Below are 20,490 nucleotides of genomic sequence, written 5' to 3'. Positions count from 1 at the left end.
GTATATGTATACATGTAATGTATCTTTGTCTGTATCTATGTTATCTATCTTTGTATCTATGTAACACATTTTAGTTGGTATTTATGTAACAAATTTGTTTCTATACCTTTGTAAAAGTTTATTTCTGTAGTTGAGTAAAAGGACTGTATTTTTTAACATATCTTCCTCTGTTTCTACAGTCATGGGAAAAAGAAAGTACAATCCCTGAAAATAAGTCTTGTTTTCTTCGTACTTGGAGACATGGATATTTTATCTGAATTCCAACCACTTTAGAAAAGGTAACAACATCTAACAAATCACCAAAGATATAGACAGAAATGTAGTTTCCTTGAGATGAAAAAATGTATTAGAAAATGATTAGAGAGTAACTTGACAGGGTTCAGCCTTCATAGATATTATGCATTTGGTTTGGTTTTGTCTGAACTATATGGATGTTTGGTAACACATCACGCCAAGATCAAAAGACCAAGGTCCTTTGGAGAAAGATTATTATTATTGATGCCCATGAGTGCCATTTCCAAGCAATTCAAAGTACATATATCCCCTGTCCTGTGGATCATCTATAAATGGAGGAAATTCCAGAACACAATCAACATACTGTAGGACAGGTCGTCACACCAAATTCAGCCCAAGAGATGACCTTGACAGTTAAGTCAAAACTGGAATTGTTTGGCAGATGCCATGTTTGGAAAAAAAGAAACACTGCATATGAACAGAAAAACATCATATCAATCCCAAAGCATGGAGGCAATGACATTATGGTTTGGGGCTGCTTTGCTGTCAACTTGCCATCATTCAGTCATCCCTGAATTTCATGTTGTACCAGAGAATTATTGCGAAGAAGCTGAGGTCATCTGTGAAAAAGTTGAAGCTATACTAAACATGGATCTTGCAACAGGACAATAATCCAACAGAAGGACTCAAAAACCAGAAATTAAGTGTTACGGAATGCCTGAGTCAAACCCCAGATCTCAATCCTACTTTAAGGGAACTCGAAGCGGGCGTGCATGCGAGAGAAAACCCTGAACCATGACACAGTTGAATCAATTTTATAAAGAAAATTGGCCCAAAATGTTTTGATTTGTCTTTGAAAAAAAAAAATCTATGTAATTTATTAAATTTGTTTACGTTTATCTGTGTTGAAGTGAAGATATGTACAGAAAAGTCAACTATCCAGGGGGAGTACTTACTTTTCCACAAGATGGTATGTAAGATATCTTTCTGTCTCTGTGTAATGGATCTTTGTGTCTATGTAACATATCTTTGTATTTGGAAAGAATATTGTAATATCTCTGTATTGGTGTAAAACATTTTTTATCTGTGTAACACACCTGTATGTATCGTATTGGATAATGTGCTTTAGGGGATATGTATTTGTAAAGAGGAAAATAAAATGAATGTATTAATCAGTCCTGCATGTATTTACTTATACACTAAAAGATGTAAAAATGTCTTATGTGAATCCACCAAAAGTATAACCTATATGAACCTAGATCAAGATGTTGTCTGAATAGTCTGTGATGAGATTCTACGTACAGTACAAAGCATTACTTGTTCTTAACACAGACCGTATAACATAGGCATATTACTCTTGATTTAAACTATTTCCTCCAAGAAGTTCTCAAGCTTTACCTTAACATCACAGGAGGGCTTTAGGCCAGGTTTGGGCTAATGTCGTAGTCTTATCCTAATCTTGATCTCCATAATCTTCTTAAATGCTAATGTCCTCAACCCTAGTTTTCCTTCTACTGCACTTACCTTATCTCAACTTCCTAGATGTTATCAAAACTAATTGGTTGTACTTACACTAAAGAAGTAAACGGAGCATCTAAAAAACTTTTTCTTCCTGGCAATTCAATTCAATCAGGATAGACTCTCAGAGAAAGGCTATCGATTTATGAAGATCTAAATCAAACCGGAGGCAACGTGCCTGATTGATTCTTTCTGTCTGAGACAAGTGTCATTCTCCTACTGCAGCCTGTGTCCCCTTGAGCATAATCTCCATTAAGCTCTTGAGAGTTTTCCTTGTCACAGTCTTGTACCTTATTACGAGACTTCACTCTACCCCTCACAGTCTCTGCAACATTAACAAATGCCACAATTAAAGATTAATTGAGCAAATTGGTGTGTATGCACCTCACACATTACCCTTTACTTCACTGGTTAAAAACAGAATAATCTGTTTTTCTGCATAGAGGAGGCCACAGATCTCCAAATGGACTTGACTTCTTTCTCTAAAGGTACTGTAGGTTCGGTGATTTTATTAATGAGAAACATCCTCTGCTCGAATCTCTGTATACTTTGTTAAGTGAAGCTATATCTGGATGTGATAGAAAACAATTAAATATTAAACAGATTATTAAGTTTGGTCATTTCTTTATTCATAGATAGGGAGTCAGACATTCTACCCTTAATCCATTGTCAGGGTGGACATTGATGAAAACTATACAAATTAAATCCTTAAAGGCAAAATTTGACACAGCTCACTTGACAACATGTTTTCGACTATTACTGTAACCATGTGCCCTTTACCAGTCTGATTTCTTGGCTTACATTTGGAGAGAGAAATTCTGATGAAGGCGTTAATCTGAAACCCAGTCCTGTCCCGAAATGGTGTTCTTTCTAGAGGGTAATGACCATTTTAACCACTCTTAAAATCTAAATTTCTCCATCCATCTTGTTAAAAAGTAATCTGTTTCTCTCTACCTTTCGCAAGTTTGTCACTAGAAGATTATCCTGATTCAGAGCCTAACTTCTCAGTGCCAGTCATGATTCATCACTTCTTCTGCTTGTGTTTGAAGATTACTCTGCAGCAAAGAAACATCCTCACTGGGCACCCAGGCAGCTTAGAGGCCAAAATCCATAATCCTTTACCCTTCATGGGAATTCTCCATGCACTTCAACATACTGTGTTATGGTTCCATTTACAACAGGCTTTCAAGTCCCTGCTACTGACAACCAGTGATGATGATGTGGCATGTTGCTACAAGTGTTGATTTTTGGGGTTAAGTCGGGATGTCCTATCAACAGTTAATGGTGGTCAGTTACTTTTTGCGCATGCGCGACCAGCCCTGACACTGTTCAAACTACCCAATTTCAAAGTCACTTAACAAATCAACAGCAAATATTATTAAGTATTGTATTGACATTTTTCTTTATCTGAATTTCACTGTACAAAAGAAAATAATGCAAAACATGTTGTATCATTCTATTTGCTGTTGCCAGTGTCTGGTTAGTTGTCCTCATGCTGTTTGGCATGCTATGTGGCACCGAGGGCAGAATCCACATCAGTGTGTTGGCACCGATTTTGACTCATCCAAGGTTACTCTTTGATTTAATGGTGATGCATTTTCAAGTGCATCATCCCTCTATCTCTGCACAGCACCTAGTCCATCTCTGTCACAAACACTGCCTTTCCATCTCACCTTTAGTGGTGGAGGCAGGAGGAGAGGTTACTAGAGATATAAATCAACCGCAAACTAACCCCGAGCTCAAAAACAAGCTGGCCCTCATCGTGTCATTGCCATATAATCAGAGGGCCAGGTTACTACAGAGCAATTCAAATTAAGCATGGTGCCCTGCACATCAGTAGGTAGTTCATTAGTAATTGATTCGTTAATTCATCATTATTCCGTTTTCCATAATTAAATGTTTAGATATGTTTGATATTGCGATTTAAATGTTACCAAATATCTTCAGACAAGGTGGCTGTCTCTTCTCAGTGACATTCCATAGCAGGGCCGTGCAGAGGTACAGACAATGTCCCTTTTGGGTTTGATAATACAGATTGTGGAAAGACGAACGAAGGAGAGACATGCAATCCTCAAGATTATGCCTCACATATTTTTACAGGAGCCAGTGGAATGGATCAATTAATCAATACAATTTATTTATAAAGCCCTTTTTACATCAGCAGTTGCTTTTACAAAACACCAGGCCTTAAACCCCAAGGAGGAAACAACAATAGTGTTGAATTTCAGTGGCTAGGAAAAACTCCCTAAGAAGGCCGAAATTTAGGAAGAAACCTAGAGAGGACCCAGGCTCAGAGGGGTGACCAGTCCTCTTCTGGCTGTGGCCGGGTGAACATATTAAGAGTACAAATTGAAATAATTAATAGAGTCCAGAGTTGGAAACATGACCAGAATGCATTCCTTATATCTACAAGGATTTATAGAAGAGAAGGAGAACTGACCCTACTCCCCAGCACAATAATATAGCAGCGTAAGACCTTGGGGCTGAGACAGGGGGGTCCGGTGACACTGTGGCCCTATCTGTAGGGCCCAACAGGCAGGAAATCAATCCACCCACATTGCCAAGCTTCAACCAAAGGGACACCCACCAACCACAACCACCATGAATCAGGGATCCTTAACTTAATTTTTTTTATACTTACAGTAATTATTCTCTTCTATTCTCTATTGTCCAAAACGGATTTGAAGTTAAACAAATACTATAACATTCATTTTTATTTGAGGTTACTTGTGCATATGCTATTTTCCCAAGAATTGGCGCAACAAAAGTACTGTGACAGTTGGCTTGAGATGTTTTTCTGGTTAGTCAGGTGTATTCTGTCACATCAGTTGTGCAGGCACAAGAGAGCTGTCAATGCCTAGTGTTGATTGTAGGTATTGCTTTCACCTTAGGAGTCTGCTATTGGTGTCTGTCAACATGAGGACCAATGATGTGTCAATGAAAGTAAAAAAAGGGATGTCAGCAAATTGCAAATAGCCAGGCAGGCTAAAGAAGACCTCAACAAATTGATGACTGAAGAATGCTCACCATAATGACGAAAAACACAACTGTCCAATGGATCAGGAACCCTTTCAAGGAGGTAGGCCCCGTAAAATACACCACCAGCAGAACTACAAAGGCTTAACATCAAAGGGCAAACCACTAGTTAGCCTCAATAAATGAATTGCCAGGATACAGTTTGCTGAAAATGACCTAAATTAGCCTGCAGAGTTCAAGAATGTACCAGAGCGGTGGCGAGAAGAAAATGTGGAGAACCAACTGAACCACAATGTCCACAAGTTCATCTGTGAAATACAGTAGAGTGGATGTCATGGCTTGGGAATTCATTCTGATGTGTAAAGAAACATCTTGTCTGCTACATACATTTTGTAAGCTAATTCGATTTTCTCTTGCATTGAAATTGCAGTGCTGTTTTGACTGAATTGAGGCATTAATGTAATGGTAAATGAGAGACAGTGTATTTCCCGCCAGCTGAGTAGCCATTATTTTTAAATCGGTCTATTATCTTCACAATCAAAAGCTAAATGGCAGGCCAGTTTAGCACCCAGACTGCTTTACTATGGAGCCATGATGTTGTAATAGGTGCAGAATGTGGTTTGGCATTGTCTTGCTGAAATAAGCAAGGCCTTCCATGAAAAAGATGTTGTCTAGATGGCAGCATGTTGCTCCAAAACCTGTATATATTGTTCATCATTAATGGTGCCTTCACAGATGTACAAGTCACCCATGCCATGCGCACTAATGCACCCCCATACCATCACAAAACTGTGCACTGATAACAAGCTGGATGGTCCCCCTCCTCTTTAGTCTGGAGGGCGTGGCATCCATGATTCCAAAAAATAATTTCAGATTTTGATTCCTCAGACCACAGGACAGTTTTCCACTTCACCTCAGTCCATCTTAAATGAGCTTGGGCCCAGAGAAGGCGGCGGTTCTGGATTTTGTTTATATACAGCTCCAGAAAAAATTAAGAGCCCACTGCATCTTTTTCTTTCCTTTCCAAAGAAGTTGAAAAGGAAGGTTTTGAGTGAGGAACAGAAGGGTTAAAATTAAGAGACCATTGCAAATTGAACCCTTCTGTTCCTCACTCAAAACCTTTTAGACTTTTTTGGAAAGGAAAGAAAAAGGTGCAGTGGTCTCTTAATTTCTTCCGGAACTGTATGATTTCTTCTTCAGAAGTCTGTGAACACAGCGACATACTGTGTTCACAGACAATGGTTTTTGGAAGAGGTCCAGAGCCCATGCAGTGATTTCCACTATAGAATTGTGTCAGTTTTTAATGCAGTGCCACCTGAAGACCTGAAGATCACAGATATCCAATGTTGGTTTTTGGCCTTGTGCCTTGCATACAGTAAATACACCCCATGGAGAGCGCACTCCTTTACATATTTGGACAAATGGAAATCTTAACAAAAATTTGAATCAAGTGCACCAAAACAGGTGCAAATGATTAGAAAATCATGAGAGTTATTTGGGAGGGTCCAGCATTCCATAAATATTATGAATTTGGTCTGGTTTGATCTTAACCATATGGGTGTGTGGTAACTCATGCCAAGATGAAAAGACCCATCCGTGGAAACATTATTGATGCCAATGAGACTGGGATCAGTTACAAAGCCATTTCCAAACATTATTTCACATTCCAACAGATCATCTACAAAAGGAGAACATTTCAAACCACTGGCAATATACATAGAACAGGTAATCCCACCAAATTCTGACCAATAGCTGACAATGCTTAAAGAACCCCAGGGTAACATCCAGGGATCTACAGGTTTCTCTTGCCACAATAAATGTCAAAATTCACAAGTCAACTGTCAGAAAGAGAATCCACAAACTTAGTCTGCATGAGAGTTCAGGAAGGAGGAATTCTCTGCTCTCAAAAAAGAATATCAACACATGACGGATGTTTGCCAGACAGCACCTCGGTGGCCAATTGTTGTCAACACCAAAACTACTGGAACAATGTACTCTGGACAGATGAGTTAAAAGTGAAGTGATATTGCTGCAATGCCAGATGCCATGTGTGATAAAAACAAACCACTGCCTTTGAACAGTAGAACCTCATACCAAGCGTGAAGCATGGAGGCGATATATTGACATTTTCACATTATTTGAGTGAAAATGACCTTTTTAAAACGCTTCCTCTTGTAAACATTTGGTATCCTACTGTAGGAAAAAAAATTCATTGACTCACTGTCTTTATTCTAATGCAGCAATAAATCCACAATAGTTCACCTGCACACAGTGAAATATTTTGGAAATATCCTTTCATTGTGTGAAAATTATACCAGCTGACAATGTGAAAATGTAAAAATATCTTCAGAAACTGCTAATGAACAAAATGTGAGATTGTGTAGGTGTGGAAGTTGACTACTCACGAGAGAGTCATAAACAGATGTTCATATGTTGGTCTGATTGCACATTACGTCAGATTGGAAGACTCTCCATACAGCATTGAATAGAATTACGGCCTCCTCTAAATGGCAACAATTTGACTGGAAGTAAGTGACAAAAGTTTAGCATGCCAAATTGTGAGACACGTAGTTGGAAAGGATTAATAGAGCGTAAACTTAATTTCATGTTGCCACAATTCATTCTATTCATATGGGCTTAATAGTATTGTTCATTTTGCAGCATATTTAGAGGAGAATTGTTCATACCTAGTTCTGCCCAGGGGCATTAACTCAGACTAATGAAATGATCCTATCCATGGTGGCTTTTTAATCTATTCACTGGGAATGTAATTGACAAGCCACAGTATGTGCATTAGTATAGCTCCATCGCCAAAGGACAGCTGTCACTAAAGCAATTAAAATGACAAAGGTTAATTAATTCTCTCTAGTTTAACCTTATATGAGATATTCACAATGAGTGAGTTTTCATTTCCAGGATAGTAATAACATTTACAAGAGAGCAATTTATTTGTAATTCAAAAACCACAAGACATTGTCAGAGAGCTTTAATATGTCAGTATTTCACACAGAAATGAACCCCACATATTCAATCCAAGAAATGAAATGAATGCTGCAATAATATTACATGATATGAACTGACAGCAAAGAATCATACTGGAATTAGATTCCAATTCCACATACTCAAATAAGTAATTTGACATCCAATTTGATTATCGGTTTGTGAGTGATATGCTATTTGGTCAGTAATGCAGATGTCATATCCGATACAGAAGTCATTTAACGAAGTGGTCCAACATACAATAAGTGAAGGACTGTAAATGAGCATGGTACACAGCAACTTTTTATCATAGCTTCCAGAAAAAAAGACCAAGCGACAAATAATTACGAAGCCAACTACCTCTGGCACCAGGAAAGCCAGATCCGAAGAACTTTTTAATCCACCTAAATGTCAAGGCAACGTTTACAGCTCACCCCCATCTAGCAGTCAGTCTCCAATGGCAGGCAAAAGGCCAGTGGTTAGTCATCTGTTCATTGCAGCTGCTGGGTGTCATTGGGATTCTGAAGTAGAAATCCCCTGATTCCCTCTGCCATTTGTGACAGCTCCCTCCCGGACCACATTAATCAGGAGGTTCTCTGAGAGCAGGAGGAGACCAGAGGAGTGGAGCATGATTCTGGCCCAGGACAATTTAAACAATCAGCACTGGATCTGGGACGGCTGATAATTTCATAATTAAAAGCCTTTTGTTAATCATGACAGTATATTATAACTTGATCATTTTGTAAATCATGACAGTATATTAATGACAGAGTTTAATTCATAAAAATGAGATTGCAATTTAAGCATTTCTCGTATATATTTTTGAAAATATTTACTATAACTCAAGTAGTAGTGTATTCTGTAAAAGAAGAGGCTCCAGTATATTAAAATAGTCAACCTTGTGTAGAAGATGACTCTTTATAAAAATGGAAGAGTCTCTCAAAAAAGTAATCTGAAACATTTGTCATGCAGTAGCCATGATGACAGATAACTGCTCTCAATTTATGAGTCAAATGTTAATATTTCTTTCTGTCAGCTCTGTTCATTACCATGATAAATCTCTTTCAACACTCTCAACCATCTCATCAAATGGTCCCCAGTCTACACAGGAAAATGTAAAGAACATTGCATGTAAATGTACAATTAGTTATTCAGCACCTTGTCAAACATAGCTTTCCTTTTTTAGGTTGTGTCAAAATCTCTAAATGAGTCTGTTTGCAAGTGTGCAGTACTAAATACCATAAATAGTAATAATTCACTATTTCATTGTACTTTGCAAAGAGCATAAAGCACTATACCTCCAGGTGCCTATCCATTTCATAATGGATTCCTATTCCTACTGTATCTGAGTAAATCCCAGACAATATGCTCTCACACAGGGATGGCGATCACAGTGATGGTTTTGTAGATGTTTCACAATCTGCTGCAAGCATCACATTAGCATAATGAAAGCTTAATGGCCAAATCAAAAATCCAGTATCATAGTGTTATCACTGTCATAATCATCCAGAATTTGCATTCTTGGTATCAGAAGTGAGATTATATGGCTGTTATAATGTGCGAACCCTGCAGTTTATTGCATGACCTGTTTATGCCTTTCGAAGCAGCTCCTTGCATGCTGTAGTTTCCTTTAATTTTATCAGTGTTATTTTAAGCAATTATAGACAGTGAATCCTTGACATGTTATTTTCTCATGGGGAAATCACAAGACGTTGATTTTAAATAATTGAAAATATAATTTGAATAAAGAAAGTTTAAAGAAGTTAAAGAGGTTAAACTTTAAAGAGGTTAAAATAAATAAATATTTTTTAAAAGATGTTACCAATCGTGGTGCAATTTCTGTTTGTGGACTTTAAAAAGAGCTGCTTTCACAGTTTTTTTAACATTCTGCCACATTTCATTTAATGAAACATTCACACATGAAGCTGAGGAGTGGTCAGGGTTTGAGGCTGAGTTCTGGTCTGAGGACCTTTGTCAACATGGCCACAGTCCTATAAACATGCTACTCAATGTTCTTCGCCTCGCCACCCCAAATTGGAGTTAAACATACCTTAACGTTGGTTCAAGATTGTTCCAGAACATTTTGTGGAAACATCTTGTTCATTACAACTAGTTCTGGAATTTAACAAATCTTAAAATGTAACACAACTAATTGTAGACTTTATCTTAATACCTCCTTTGTGCTTCCTATATTTGTTGAACAATGCAGAAGAGAACTTCTCTAAAGATATTGTTTCAGTCTTATCAACACCATCATAGTGGATCTGGTTTTAGGTGGGGTGTTTTTTTTTTTTTACACCTGCTACGTTAGGTTATTCAGATACAAACAAGATGGCCAGTCTTAATGCATTCTAACACTCTCCTTCACAATTAGCTGACATCTACTTATTTGATTCCACTTTGTGATTACCAGTAATAAACAGAAATGGATAACAACAGAGACAGAATTTTCAAAATATTATTCCATCAACACAAAGAGTCCAATTAGAAGAAAAAAAAGAATGACGTAAGGGATTTATCTGTTATTATTTACATAGTTGCAAATCTTCAGGGAGTGATCCAGCTGAGCACTTTCGAAATACACGAGTAGAAAGTTAACCAAGCCAGGAAATGTTGCGTCCTACATGCTTGTACAATGGCCATAGGGAAGGTCTGCTCAGTGTAGCGATCGCACAAGCAGCAGGGATACATTAGCTTTAATAATACTTTTTAACTGTTCAGGTCTAACAGAACAGCATCCCCCCTGTTTTATTCAGGGCAGTGCCAGCCTACCGCTCAAATGACTGACACATCTCAGGACCCGGTGCCCTGTCTCCGCTCCTTTCCCGCAGCGGCTCAGCCAGTCACCCCGTGGGGAGGTAGGGAGTGTCGCTGTGGTAGTTGTAGTCCGGACAAACTTTCTGCACCAGCTTATAGTCGGTGCTGTAGAAGGAGATGTAGATACAGATGACTTTGAAGGGCTTGGAGCACAGCCAGGACACGTGGCTCTGTGTCTGCTCCTGAGGGCAGCTCTGTGAGGGGTCGTGGGCACACAGGGAGTTCCTGGTGCCCTTCTCCACCTTCTCGTACTCCACCCTGCAGTTGAACAGCTTGGTGTCCTTGGGCTCAAGCACCGTTGACTGCTGCAGCTGGAACTCTACAGCCTTGCTTGGCGGCACCAGCCCCACCGATACGTTGCCCTGGCCTGTGGCGTTGTGGCGGAAGTAGACGCTGAACGTGCCGTTGCCATGATCAACGATCTTCCCCGTGATCAGCAGGTTGAGCTTGACTGTCTTGATGTTGGAGTGGAAGTCGCCCCAACCGAACATCTTCTTAAACTTGCCCGTCTTGACGATGGGTCTTCTCTTGGATCGGGAGCGGGGAGGATTGAGGCCAGAGGTGTTGTAGACCCAGTCCAAGAGTTCCTGTTTAGAATACGGTCCCAACTTGTCGTAGTTCAGATCCAGTTCCTGTTTAGAGTATGTTTTCAACTTGTACGAGTTCTGATTTAGGTCAGTAAGGTTCTTGTCATAAAGGGACTGGGAGAGCAGGCGGCTGATGGATAAATCCTTACTGGTGTCTGATTTCCAGAGGTCCTTCGCTCTCGACTTCAGACTCTCTGTCTTCAGAACATTAGAACTTCCAGAAGCAGATGAATCGACAATAGTTACCTGTGGAAAATAAATAGTTACTATTATTTATCATTATTGTAGAATGTTATACATTGTGATGTCAGAAAATGTATATATTGCGGTAATAGTGGAAGGAGAGTGCTCGAAAGTGCTTCCCATAAAAAAGTACATCCTAAAATACAGAATTTCTATTGGTAAAAAAACATTTTGTCAGCTGCCCCTCTCTCCTCCATCAAGGACAGTTAGATATGTAATCATCAATCCTTATGCCCATAGACAAACAATGCCAGATGGGAGCAAATTAAGTCTGTCATTTCCAGGTTGCTAAAAGTATACCTATTTCAATTCATTTCTGTGAGAAAACAAGCATTCAATACAGTAGGGAATCACTGTGTCATCTAAATCACTTTTTATGTATTTTATAGCGAGGGTGTTTAGAAGGCGATTGGTATTAAAATGTGATTCGGCTAACTTCCACAAGGTGGGAGCAAATTAACAAATCTTTAAACCACTGAGTTACATAATCACATACTATGTATGTGCTATCTCAGATGAAGAGTGTCCTTTATCTAGAGTGAGGGCATTCCAATGCTGCGATACATACAGATAAATGAAGCGTTTATTTAGGAGCCTACAGACGTGATGCAACACCAGACAATTACTTGCCGAATGTACCCTGAACGGATGATGGATGATTCCTTCACACTGGCCCTCACAATAGTACAGATGAGCAGGCTACGGTTTCCACTGCACTCCACGGAGAATGGTGACAGTGATGGTATAACCCCAACTGCGGAACGTGACAGCAGATCTATCAGGGCAAGATTTTACATTTTGTACCTTTACCCCCGGATCAATACAGGGAGAATAAGGTCTTCTCTCCTCCCCTGGATGACATTGCGATAGGGTAGTCAGCTTGCACAGAGAATATAGTTCTATCTGTGAGGTGGGAATGTTGGATTTGGGTGTAAATTACTTTGTTAAAAATATAGACAATGCCAATTTGAGGCAGCAAATCCAATGCCAATGTAATCCTTGTTTTGCCCCCAACATTTACTTTATATGATGAATTTATATATTTGTTATAGTTTATAATTAAGAAGACTATTTCAAAACTGAACTAAAATTGATGTTCATAAAATAACAATTACTGCTTATCAGTGTCATCGTTAGCCCTGGGTGTCCGGTACTGTAGCCCCGGAACTTTTATGAATAGCCCCGGATCTTAAATTGACCAAAGAAAATAATAATAAAAAAATAGCTCCTGATTCTTTCATCTATAATTCCGATCGCAGTATGACAATGTAGACGTGTAGGCCACTAGCATGTACATCGAAGTTTTGTACATTCAAAACCCTGGGGAAGGGGGGTGGCTAATCCCCGAATGTATTGTGATCCTGGCAACGCCTCTGCTGCTTATCACTGTATATTGATTTTACTTGGTGTTGTGTCGCAATCAATGCCACTCTGGGCTATGGGCCATAAGGCTGAGGGTTCACCAGCCACTATGGAAAGGCTGTCTCTCCTGCCAGTCTCATTACACTCCCATCAGAGCTAACTGCAGATCAGCTAGTCTGAAATTAGATTTCCAAATATTTATGCTACAGTTTTGTCATAATAATATATAATATATGAAAGTCAGCCCACCACCTCAAGCTCATCCTCGATAAGACTGAGCTGCTCTTCCACCAGGGAGAAGTCTGCTCCAACATCTCTCCATCACAGTTGGCAACTCCATGATGTCCTCCACCCAGAGTGCAAAAAAACTTTCATAAATTACATGACCACTGTGCCATGCTATAGAGCAGCAAGGGAACTGCCCCTCCCTACCTTCAGAGTTTTCTCAAATCATGCAAAGAGACAAGGCAGCCACGTCTGACCTCTACCCATTCACATCGGTCTGTGCTAAGCGAATAATTCACAGCCCTTTAGCAGACACCAGGCCTCAGTTAGTGCAATTTTAACAGTCCCAAACGAAAGATATACTGACCCAATTTCAATTTGGAAATTGGAAAAAGTTATAGTTTTCTGCTGTTGACATACTCGATGGACGGTTAATTCAAATCAAAATGGTCACAGAAAACACAGTGTTAAGCATGGCAGAGATTATACACACCACAATCAGCATGGAGGATGTCAACATTCTGAAACTACTTAGTAAGAAACATAATTCAAAAGTGACATTTTACCTAATTTTATGAGGATTGTTTTAAACTTGGCAAAATCTGCACATAGGATTTATGGGTTTATTGGTTTAAATTGTGTTTTACTAAACAAAGACACAAACAGTCAAATTTAGAGCCCATGCAACATCTTTAGATCCCTCCTCTAAATGTCTAATGTGCATTTTTGTCTCCGTCACATGAAACTGCTTGCATGTAAGATGCACTTTGAGAAATGTATTTTCCCACCACTTGCAGTTCTGAAACATTCACACATCACCTTCTGCCGTGTCAGCAATACTGTGCAAATAATGTAAAGAAATTATACAGCTCCAGAAAAAATGCATAGACCACTGCACCTTTTGCTTTCCTTTCCAAAAAAGTTGAAAAGGAAAGTTTTGACTGAGGAACAGAGGTGTTCAATTTGGAGTGGTCTCTTAATTTTAACCCTTCGTTTCCTCACTCAAAACCTTTTTTTTCGACTTTTTTGGAGAGGAAAATAAAAGGTGCAGTGGTCTCTTCATTTTTTCCGGAGCTGTAATTTCTGCACGTGAGATTAAAAAAGAGAAATTATTTAGTTAAAACCTGCTAACGGCCAAATGTAATCAACCACACAACACAACCACACCACAAATCAAATTGTATAATGTAATACTAATCATAGTCATGCAAACTTATTTCAAACTTTTCCTTAACTATGTCAATCAAGGTGAATATTTCAGAACAGCTCAAATCACTAAAACCCAGTTAAAATAACCATCTCGTAATGAAGCACATTGTTAAAGTTTTAATTAAATCAAACTGCAAGATTACAAATTATGTTTACAGTATTTTCTTTGGCAATTTGCCCAATTATTTTGTTGTTGTTATATTCACAGACAGAAAATACATAGGTCATTTGAGTGATTCTCTTCCATTCAATAGGAGGTATGACCCATAATTCAAATAAGCCTAATTTATTTCCCATGGCTTTCTCCTGATTCATTACCACAGGGGTCTCTAATGACCAAATGAAATATAGCTTTCCTAGAGCTGTAATTACCTGTGGCGCTAAATTACTGAAGCTCAATCTCAATGGATCCCTCTGCTTGGAAGGACTGACAAGCATTTCCATTTTTTCATTTAACCTTTATTTAACCAGAGAAGACTCTTGAGGTTAGAAACCTCTTTTCCAAGGGCGACCCGGAGAAGAATGGCTTAAGTTTTCCATTTGAACAACATATAGCACCTTTAGTGGATTCAAAACTGTTTCACCAAGGCAATTGTATGCACAATTAGTCTGTATAGAGTATCTCTCACATTTTTCAGCTCTTTCCTGGGCCTAAGTCCTGTTTTCGTGTGAGCATTATTATACTCATTTCAACAGTGTGACATACCATTAGCTTTCATCTAAAGCACCTGACAGCCGCTGCAAACTGGCGTAGTCAGGATTAGAGGGCTCTGTGGCACATTCATAGAGACCCCCAATTCACAAATTAGAACCAGGCTGTAATCCACACCGCAGAGATAAAACAGACTGAGGCACTCCTAACTAAACCAGCTGTAACATCAAGGCAGCCTGGTCTGAATGAACAGTGGAAAGGCCAATATGCTCTGTTCAAGAGCATCGGTAGAAAAACAATTTTACTCCAATGGGGGTAAATGGAGGTGGAGAAACTGGTTTTCACTTAGAGGTATACTGGTGTGAAGTTGGAGGCTTTGCTCATCATCCACTTCCAAATCTCACCTTTATGTGGATGAACTTGATGGCCATCTTTACCTGTGAAGACAATCCTCTCCCTGTTGAGAAGGAAATAAAGTCTAGTATATTAGCTTCCACTGTGAAGGAAATATCCTGTAGTTTGAACCCCAATGGCTACAATGTATTGGTCTGATAGGACAGCATAGCAGTAAATAGAACACCTAGGAAGTGTTTTTTCATTCAGTCAAAAAAGCTACTGCATGTTGAAGTGACTACCTTTTGCAACCAAATGGTACCATTAAAAGCTAGTAACTACATCTGGGTGTGAAGATTATAGTCAGATTTGTCCTGTTTAAATCCCCCAGGCAGTCCATTAAGTTTAGAATAATATCTCTAAGTCTAATATAATGACTTTGTGTGTTTAATCTTAGAATGTCCATTTGCAATAATTTGTTTCCCTCTGCCTCTTTTGGCCCTGGTCTTATGGTGTGGGTGAAAATATTTATAAGTACAAAGATCTGATTGACTTTTAGCCTGGACTGTCATAATTTAATAGAATCGGTTACAGTAACCCTAACCCAGCCTTATGATATTATGATCTTGATCAAAAGTACAGCTCTTACACAAAGAAGCATGAAAGTTATTTTGACATTTTAGAGATTGTACTGTATGGAGATCCCATAACTATCTAACATTAAACCACATTGGTTGGAGAATGTGTGTTGCAGTTAAATTAAATGTACCGCAATGTTGATGCATCATTGAAAGATGTCAGTGTTAAAATCAGGACTACTCCACACATTTAATTAGCCTGACAAGAGATTCTGAGTTTCCTTCTATTTGTTAACTATAGGATGCACCTAAAGGAATGTCAGAGTGCACCTTACTGCACTGGTCAATCAGAACCAATCAGAAACTGTGAGGAGCAAACTGTGAGGATGAAGAAGGCACCCTGAAAATGGGGGAGAAACCAATTTCTCACATAAGACTGATAATAAGAGTGAATGTGTATTCTGATAGATGATAGGTGATTCTGATAGACATAGAAAGTCTGCAGGGACATGATCCTATTGTTCACTGAGCAGAATGGAATTTGATGAAAGTTCAGTAAGCCTGTACAAATCTCCAAGGATATGTTTAAGGGCAGGGGTGGCCTGCCCTCCTCCTGCAAAAAGATACTCAGTTTTGCAGGCCTTTCTATCTCTAATCTAACACACTTGATTCTGCTAATCAGTAGCTTTCCAGGGGGAATCTGTCCCTCCTTGTTTTACTGTTTTTAATATGGTTTTACTGAATTATAACTTGATATTAGACAATAATTTATGATTCTATGTTTCATTCTCTCATGTTTTTATGGTTCAGTTACTTTCACCAGCATTCACAGAGATAAATATGAGACCAAATCAAGAGAACACCATGACTCTCCGCTGTCTCTCCACTGTGTCTCCACTGTGTCTCCACTGTCTATCCCTTTTCTATGCCGTCTCTCCACTGTGTCTCCACTGTGTCTCCACTGTGTCTCCACTGTGTCTCCACTGTTTCTCCACTGTCTATCCCTTTTCTATGCTATCTCTCCACTGTGTCTCCACTGTCTCCCCACTGTGTCTCCACTGTCTATCCCGTTTCTATGCCGTCTCTCCACTGTCTCTCCACTGTGTCTCCACTGTTTCTCCATTGTCTATCCCATTTCTATGCTGTCTCTCCACTGTCTCTCCACTGTCTCTCCACTGTGTCTCCACTGTCTCTCAACTGTCTCTCCACTGTGTCTCCTCTGTTTCTCCATTGTCTATCCCATTTCTATGCTGTCTCTCCACTGTCTCTCCACTGTCTCTCCACTGTGTCGCCACTGTGTCTCCACTGTCTCTCCACTGTCTCTCCACTGTGTCTCCACTCTCTCTCCACTGTGTCTCCACTGTTTCTCCATTGTCTATCCCGTTTCTATGCCGTCTCTCCACTGTCTCTCCACTGTCTCTCCGCTGTGTCGCCACTGTGTCTCCACTGTCTCTCCACTGTCTCTCCACTGTGTTTCCACTCTCTCTCCACTGTGTCTCCACTGTTTCTCCATTGTCTATCCCGTTTCTATGCCGTCTCTCCACTGTGTCTCCACTGTCTATCTGGTTTCTATTCCATCTCTCCGGTGTCTCTCCCCAGTCTATCTGCTGTCTCTCCAATCTACCCGCTGTCTCCATGCTTTTTATCTGCTGTCTCTCCACTGTCTAAGCTGTCTACCCACAGTCTATCCATGTTAACCTGAGGGGGTATGTACTTTACACTAAAGCATATGAAATAGAAGTAAAATAGAATGGGAGCCTCTCCAACACAATGTACTACTTGGAGCGGTTAGGGTAATATTACCAGTATGAATTCTATAGAGCATAACAATGGTACGCAGTTGGATTATGGGGTGTTATCATGTGTGGGGGGAAAACTAGCCTCTAGTTTCTCCAACTCACCCAGAGGATAAATACATAATCATATTATTTCACACACGAGTTGGTTCAAAGGCATCCAAAATAAGTTTCAGAGGTTCCCATGGGTCTGTCAATCTGTCAAAGGACCTGGAGGCTAGAGCTTAGGATGCGCCAAGCACGAAACAATTATGAGCACCCCATTAAAGCATGGCCAAGCAATTTGGAGGCAAAGCCTGCATGGAATAAAACACTCACATCAAGTGGTAAAATTGAGAGCTGCTGGTAGCACAGTGATCGTCAACACTTTGAGAACATCCGACATTTCACATTTACAATACCGTAATGACATTGTACAGTAATATAGTATTAGTTCATATAATTGCATCATAATCCATGGAATAAAACGTTTCTTAAAAAAGGGAACACTTCATTAGTTCAGGGAATAAAATGATTAGTGAGCTTAGTGAAGTGTGAAATTGTGTTTATGGTTTTCAAGACTGCAAATTCAATTTGATAACGGGAATTAAGTTGTAGAAATTCTTAATAATAATTAACTTATTTCCATCACTATGCTAATTAAGTACTGTTAACCCAAACTAACTACTGAAGATGAGTCAACTTTGTTAAAATACTTTTTCACAGAAAATATTATTAATAATATATATATATATATATATATATATATATATATATATATATATATATATGTATATATATATATATTATTGCTTTTTTGTTGATAGGGTTATTGTGCCTGATTAAGGACACATACATTGTTATGACACTGTGAAGTCATAACAATATATACAAAATGTCAAGCATGTCAAAATGGGACAAGCTATGGTTAATCCTTAATACCTGTAACTCATTTATGTGTCTCATGTGGGAAATGTGCAACAACACAGGAATGTGAATGACAACATGTTTCTCTCTACACATAATACTATAGTATAACTCATTTAACCCAATCTCCAAAGCATGGTGCTGTCCAAGGCACTGAAAAGTAAGTATAGATTTACACAAAACCAAACACCAGTAAAAAGGCATTGTGAAGAACACTACGGCCCCGACAACATCTATAAATTTACTGTGTGTAGCTGGTAGTTTTGAACTGAAGATTTTAAAGAGAGAATTTGAAGGACACATGAAAAAATTTTACTTACTATAGAGAGGAGTGATGACAGAAGAACAACACACCAACATGTGGACTTCATTTTTCCCAGTAGTCCTTCACTTGCCAACCTGTCAAAACTACTCAGAATCCATTACACAACATAAACCCTTTTTTGAAAACAACTGAATGAAAGCAATTCCACAACTAACCTAGTGATGAATCTTAAGGAATCTCAAAACAGACCCGGCAAATAGCAAGGACCAATCTTTAGACTGAGCGAGGGTTAAAAATCTAATAATCAAAGTTTTTTCTATTGTAAGATTTGAACGGTGAATTCTTTATTGCAGGATTAGTGGCAATGCTGTGTGAATGGAAGAGCTTCTAGGTCTGATTGTCAGTGTGCTGTGATGTTTTATATAGCACGGTCTGGGCATCAGAGAGAGAGAGAGAAATAGAGAGAAGAAAGGAGAGCGGGAGGGATAAGAGAGAGGGGAAAGAAAGAGGAAGAGCTGGAGGAGAAGTAGGGAGGGCTGGAGGAGAAGTAGGGAGGGCTGGAGGAGAAGTAGGGAGTGTGGGAGGAGAGGAGTTGAGCCATTTCACTTTTCAGTTGTGTCTAGAGTGACATCTAGTGGTACATCTAACATAAGCATTCAGGGAGACATTAATGCAAAACTTAAAGTAAATGTACTGTGTAAATCTCTGTTAAAATTTACTTTGAGTAATTGGTCTCTTGACCAAATCAAAAAAGTTGACGGACATTAATATACAGTGAACAAAATTATAAACGCAACACTTTTGTTTTTGCCCCCATTTATCATGAGCTGAACTCAAAAATCTCAGACTTTCTCTACGTACACAAAAGGCCAATTTCTCTCAAATATTGTAACCACACCAGTGTGGACCACGTTTAACCACACCAGTCCAGGATCTCCACATCCATCATCTTAACCTGCAAGATCGTCTGAGACCAGCCACCCGGACAGCTGCTGCAACAATCGGTTTGCAGAACAAACTGTCAGAAACCGTCTCAGGGAAGCCCATCTGCATGCTCGTCGTCCTCTTCGGGGTCTCGGCCTGACTGCAGTTTGTCGTCGTACCCGACTTGAGTCGACAAATGCTCACATTCGATGGCGTCTGGCACTTTGGAGAGGTGTTCTCTTCACAGATGAATCCCGGTTTTCACTGTACAGGGCAGATGGCAGACAGTGTGGCAGTATGGCATTGTGTGGGTGAGCAGTTTGCTGATGTCAACGTTGTGGATCGAGTGGCCCATGGTGGCGGTGGGGTTATGGTATGGGCAGGTGTTTGTTATGAACGAACACAGGTGCATTTTACTGATGCAGTGATGAGATCCTGAGGCCCATTGTTGTGCCATTCATCCACGACCATCACCTCATGTTGCAGCATGATAATGCACAGTCCCATGGTGCAAGGATTTGTACACAAATCCTGGAAGCTAAAAACATCCCAGTTCTTGCATGGCCAGCATACTCACCGGACATGTCACCCATTGAGCATGTTTGGGATGCTCTGGATTGACATGTACGACAGCTTGTTCCAAGCCCCTGCCAATATCCAGCAACTTCGCACAGCCATTGAAGAGGAGTGGACCAACATTCCACAGGCCACAATCAACAACCTGATCAACTCTATGCGAAGGAGATGTGTTGCACTGCGTGAGGCAAATGGTGGTCACACCAGATACTGACTGGTTTTTGGACCACTCCGGACCCCCCAATACAATGAAACTGCACATATAGGGGTGTATATATATATATATATATACACCCCTAAGTGAAAATGT

The 20,490-nt window shown here is 39.5% G+C and overlaps 1 protein-coding gene across 1 annotated transcript; it reads right to left on the bottom strand.

Moving 5' to 3' along the window:
• Positions 1-7,715: 7,715 nt before the first annotated feature.
• On the bottom strand, positions 7,716-19,039 carry LOC105021889 (neurexophilin-1). Its single transcript, XM_020040818.3, has 2 exons — positions 18,736-19,039; positions 7,716-11,357 (listed from the first exon to the last, which is right to left on the bottom strand). The coding sequence occupies exons 1-2, from the start codon at positions 18,784-18,786 to the stop codon at positions 10,551-10,553; spliced, it is 858 nt and encodes a 285-aa protein (XP_019896377.1). The 5' UTR covers positions 18,787-19,039; the 3' UTR covers positions 7,716-10,550.
• Positions 19,040-20,490: the final 1,451 nt, after the last annotated feature.

This window comes from Esox lucius, chromosome 20 (assembly GCF_011004845.1).
Source record: "Esox lucius isolate fEsoLuc1 chromosome 20, fEsoLuc1.pri, whole genome shotgun sequence".
Taxonomy (NCBI): domain Eukaryota; kingdom Metazoa; phylum Chordata; class Actinopteri; order Esociformes; family Esocidae; genus Esox; species Esox lucius.
The sequence above is the reverse complement of the archived record's forward strand: the minus strand, read 5'-3'. Positions and strand labels throughout refer to the sequence as shown.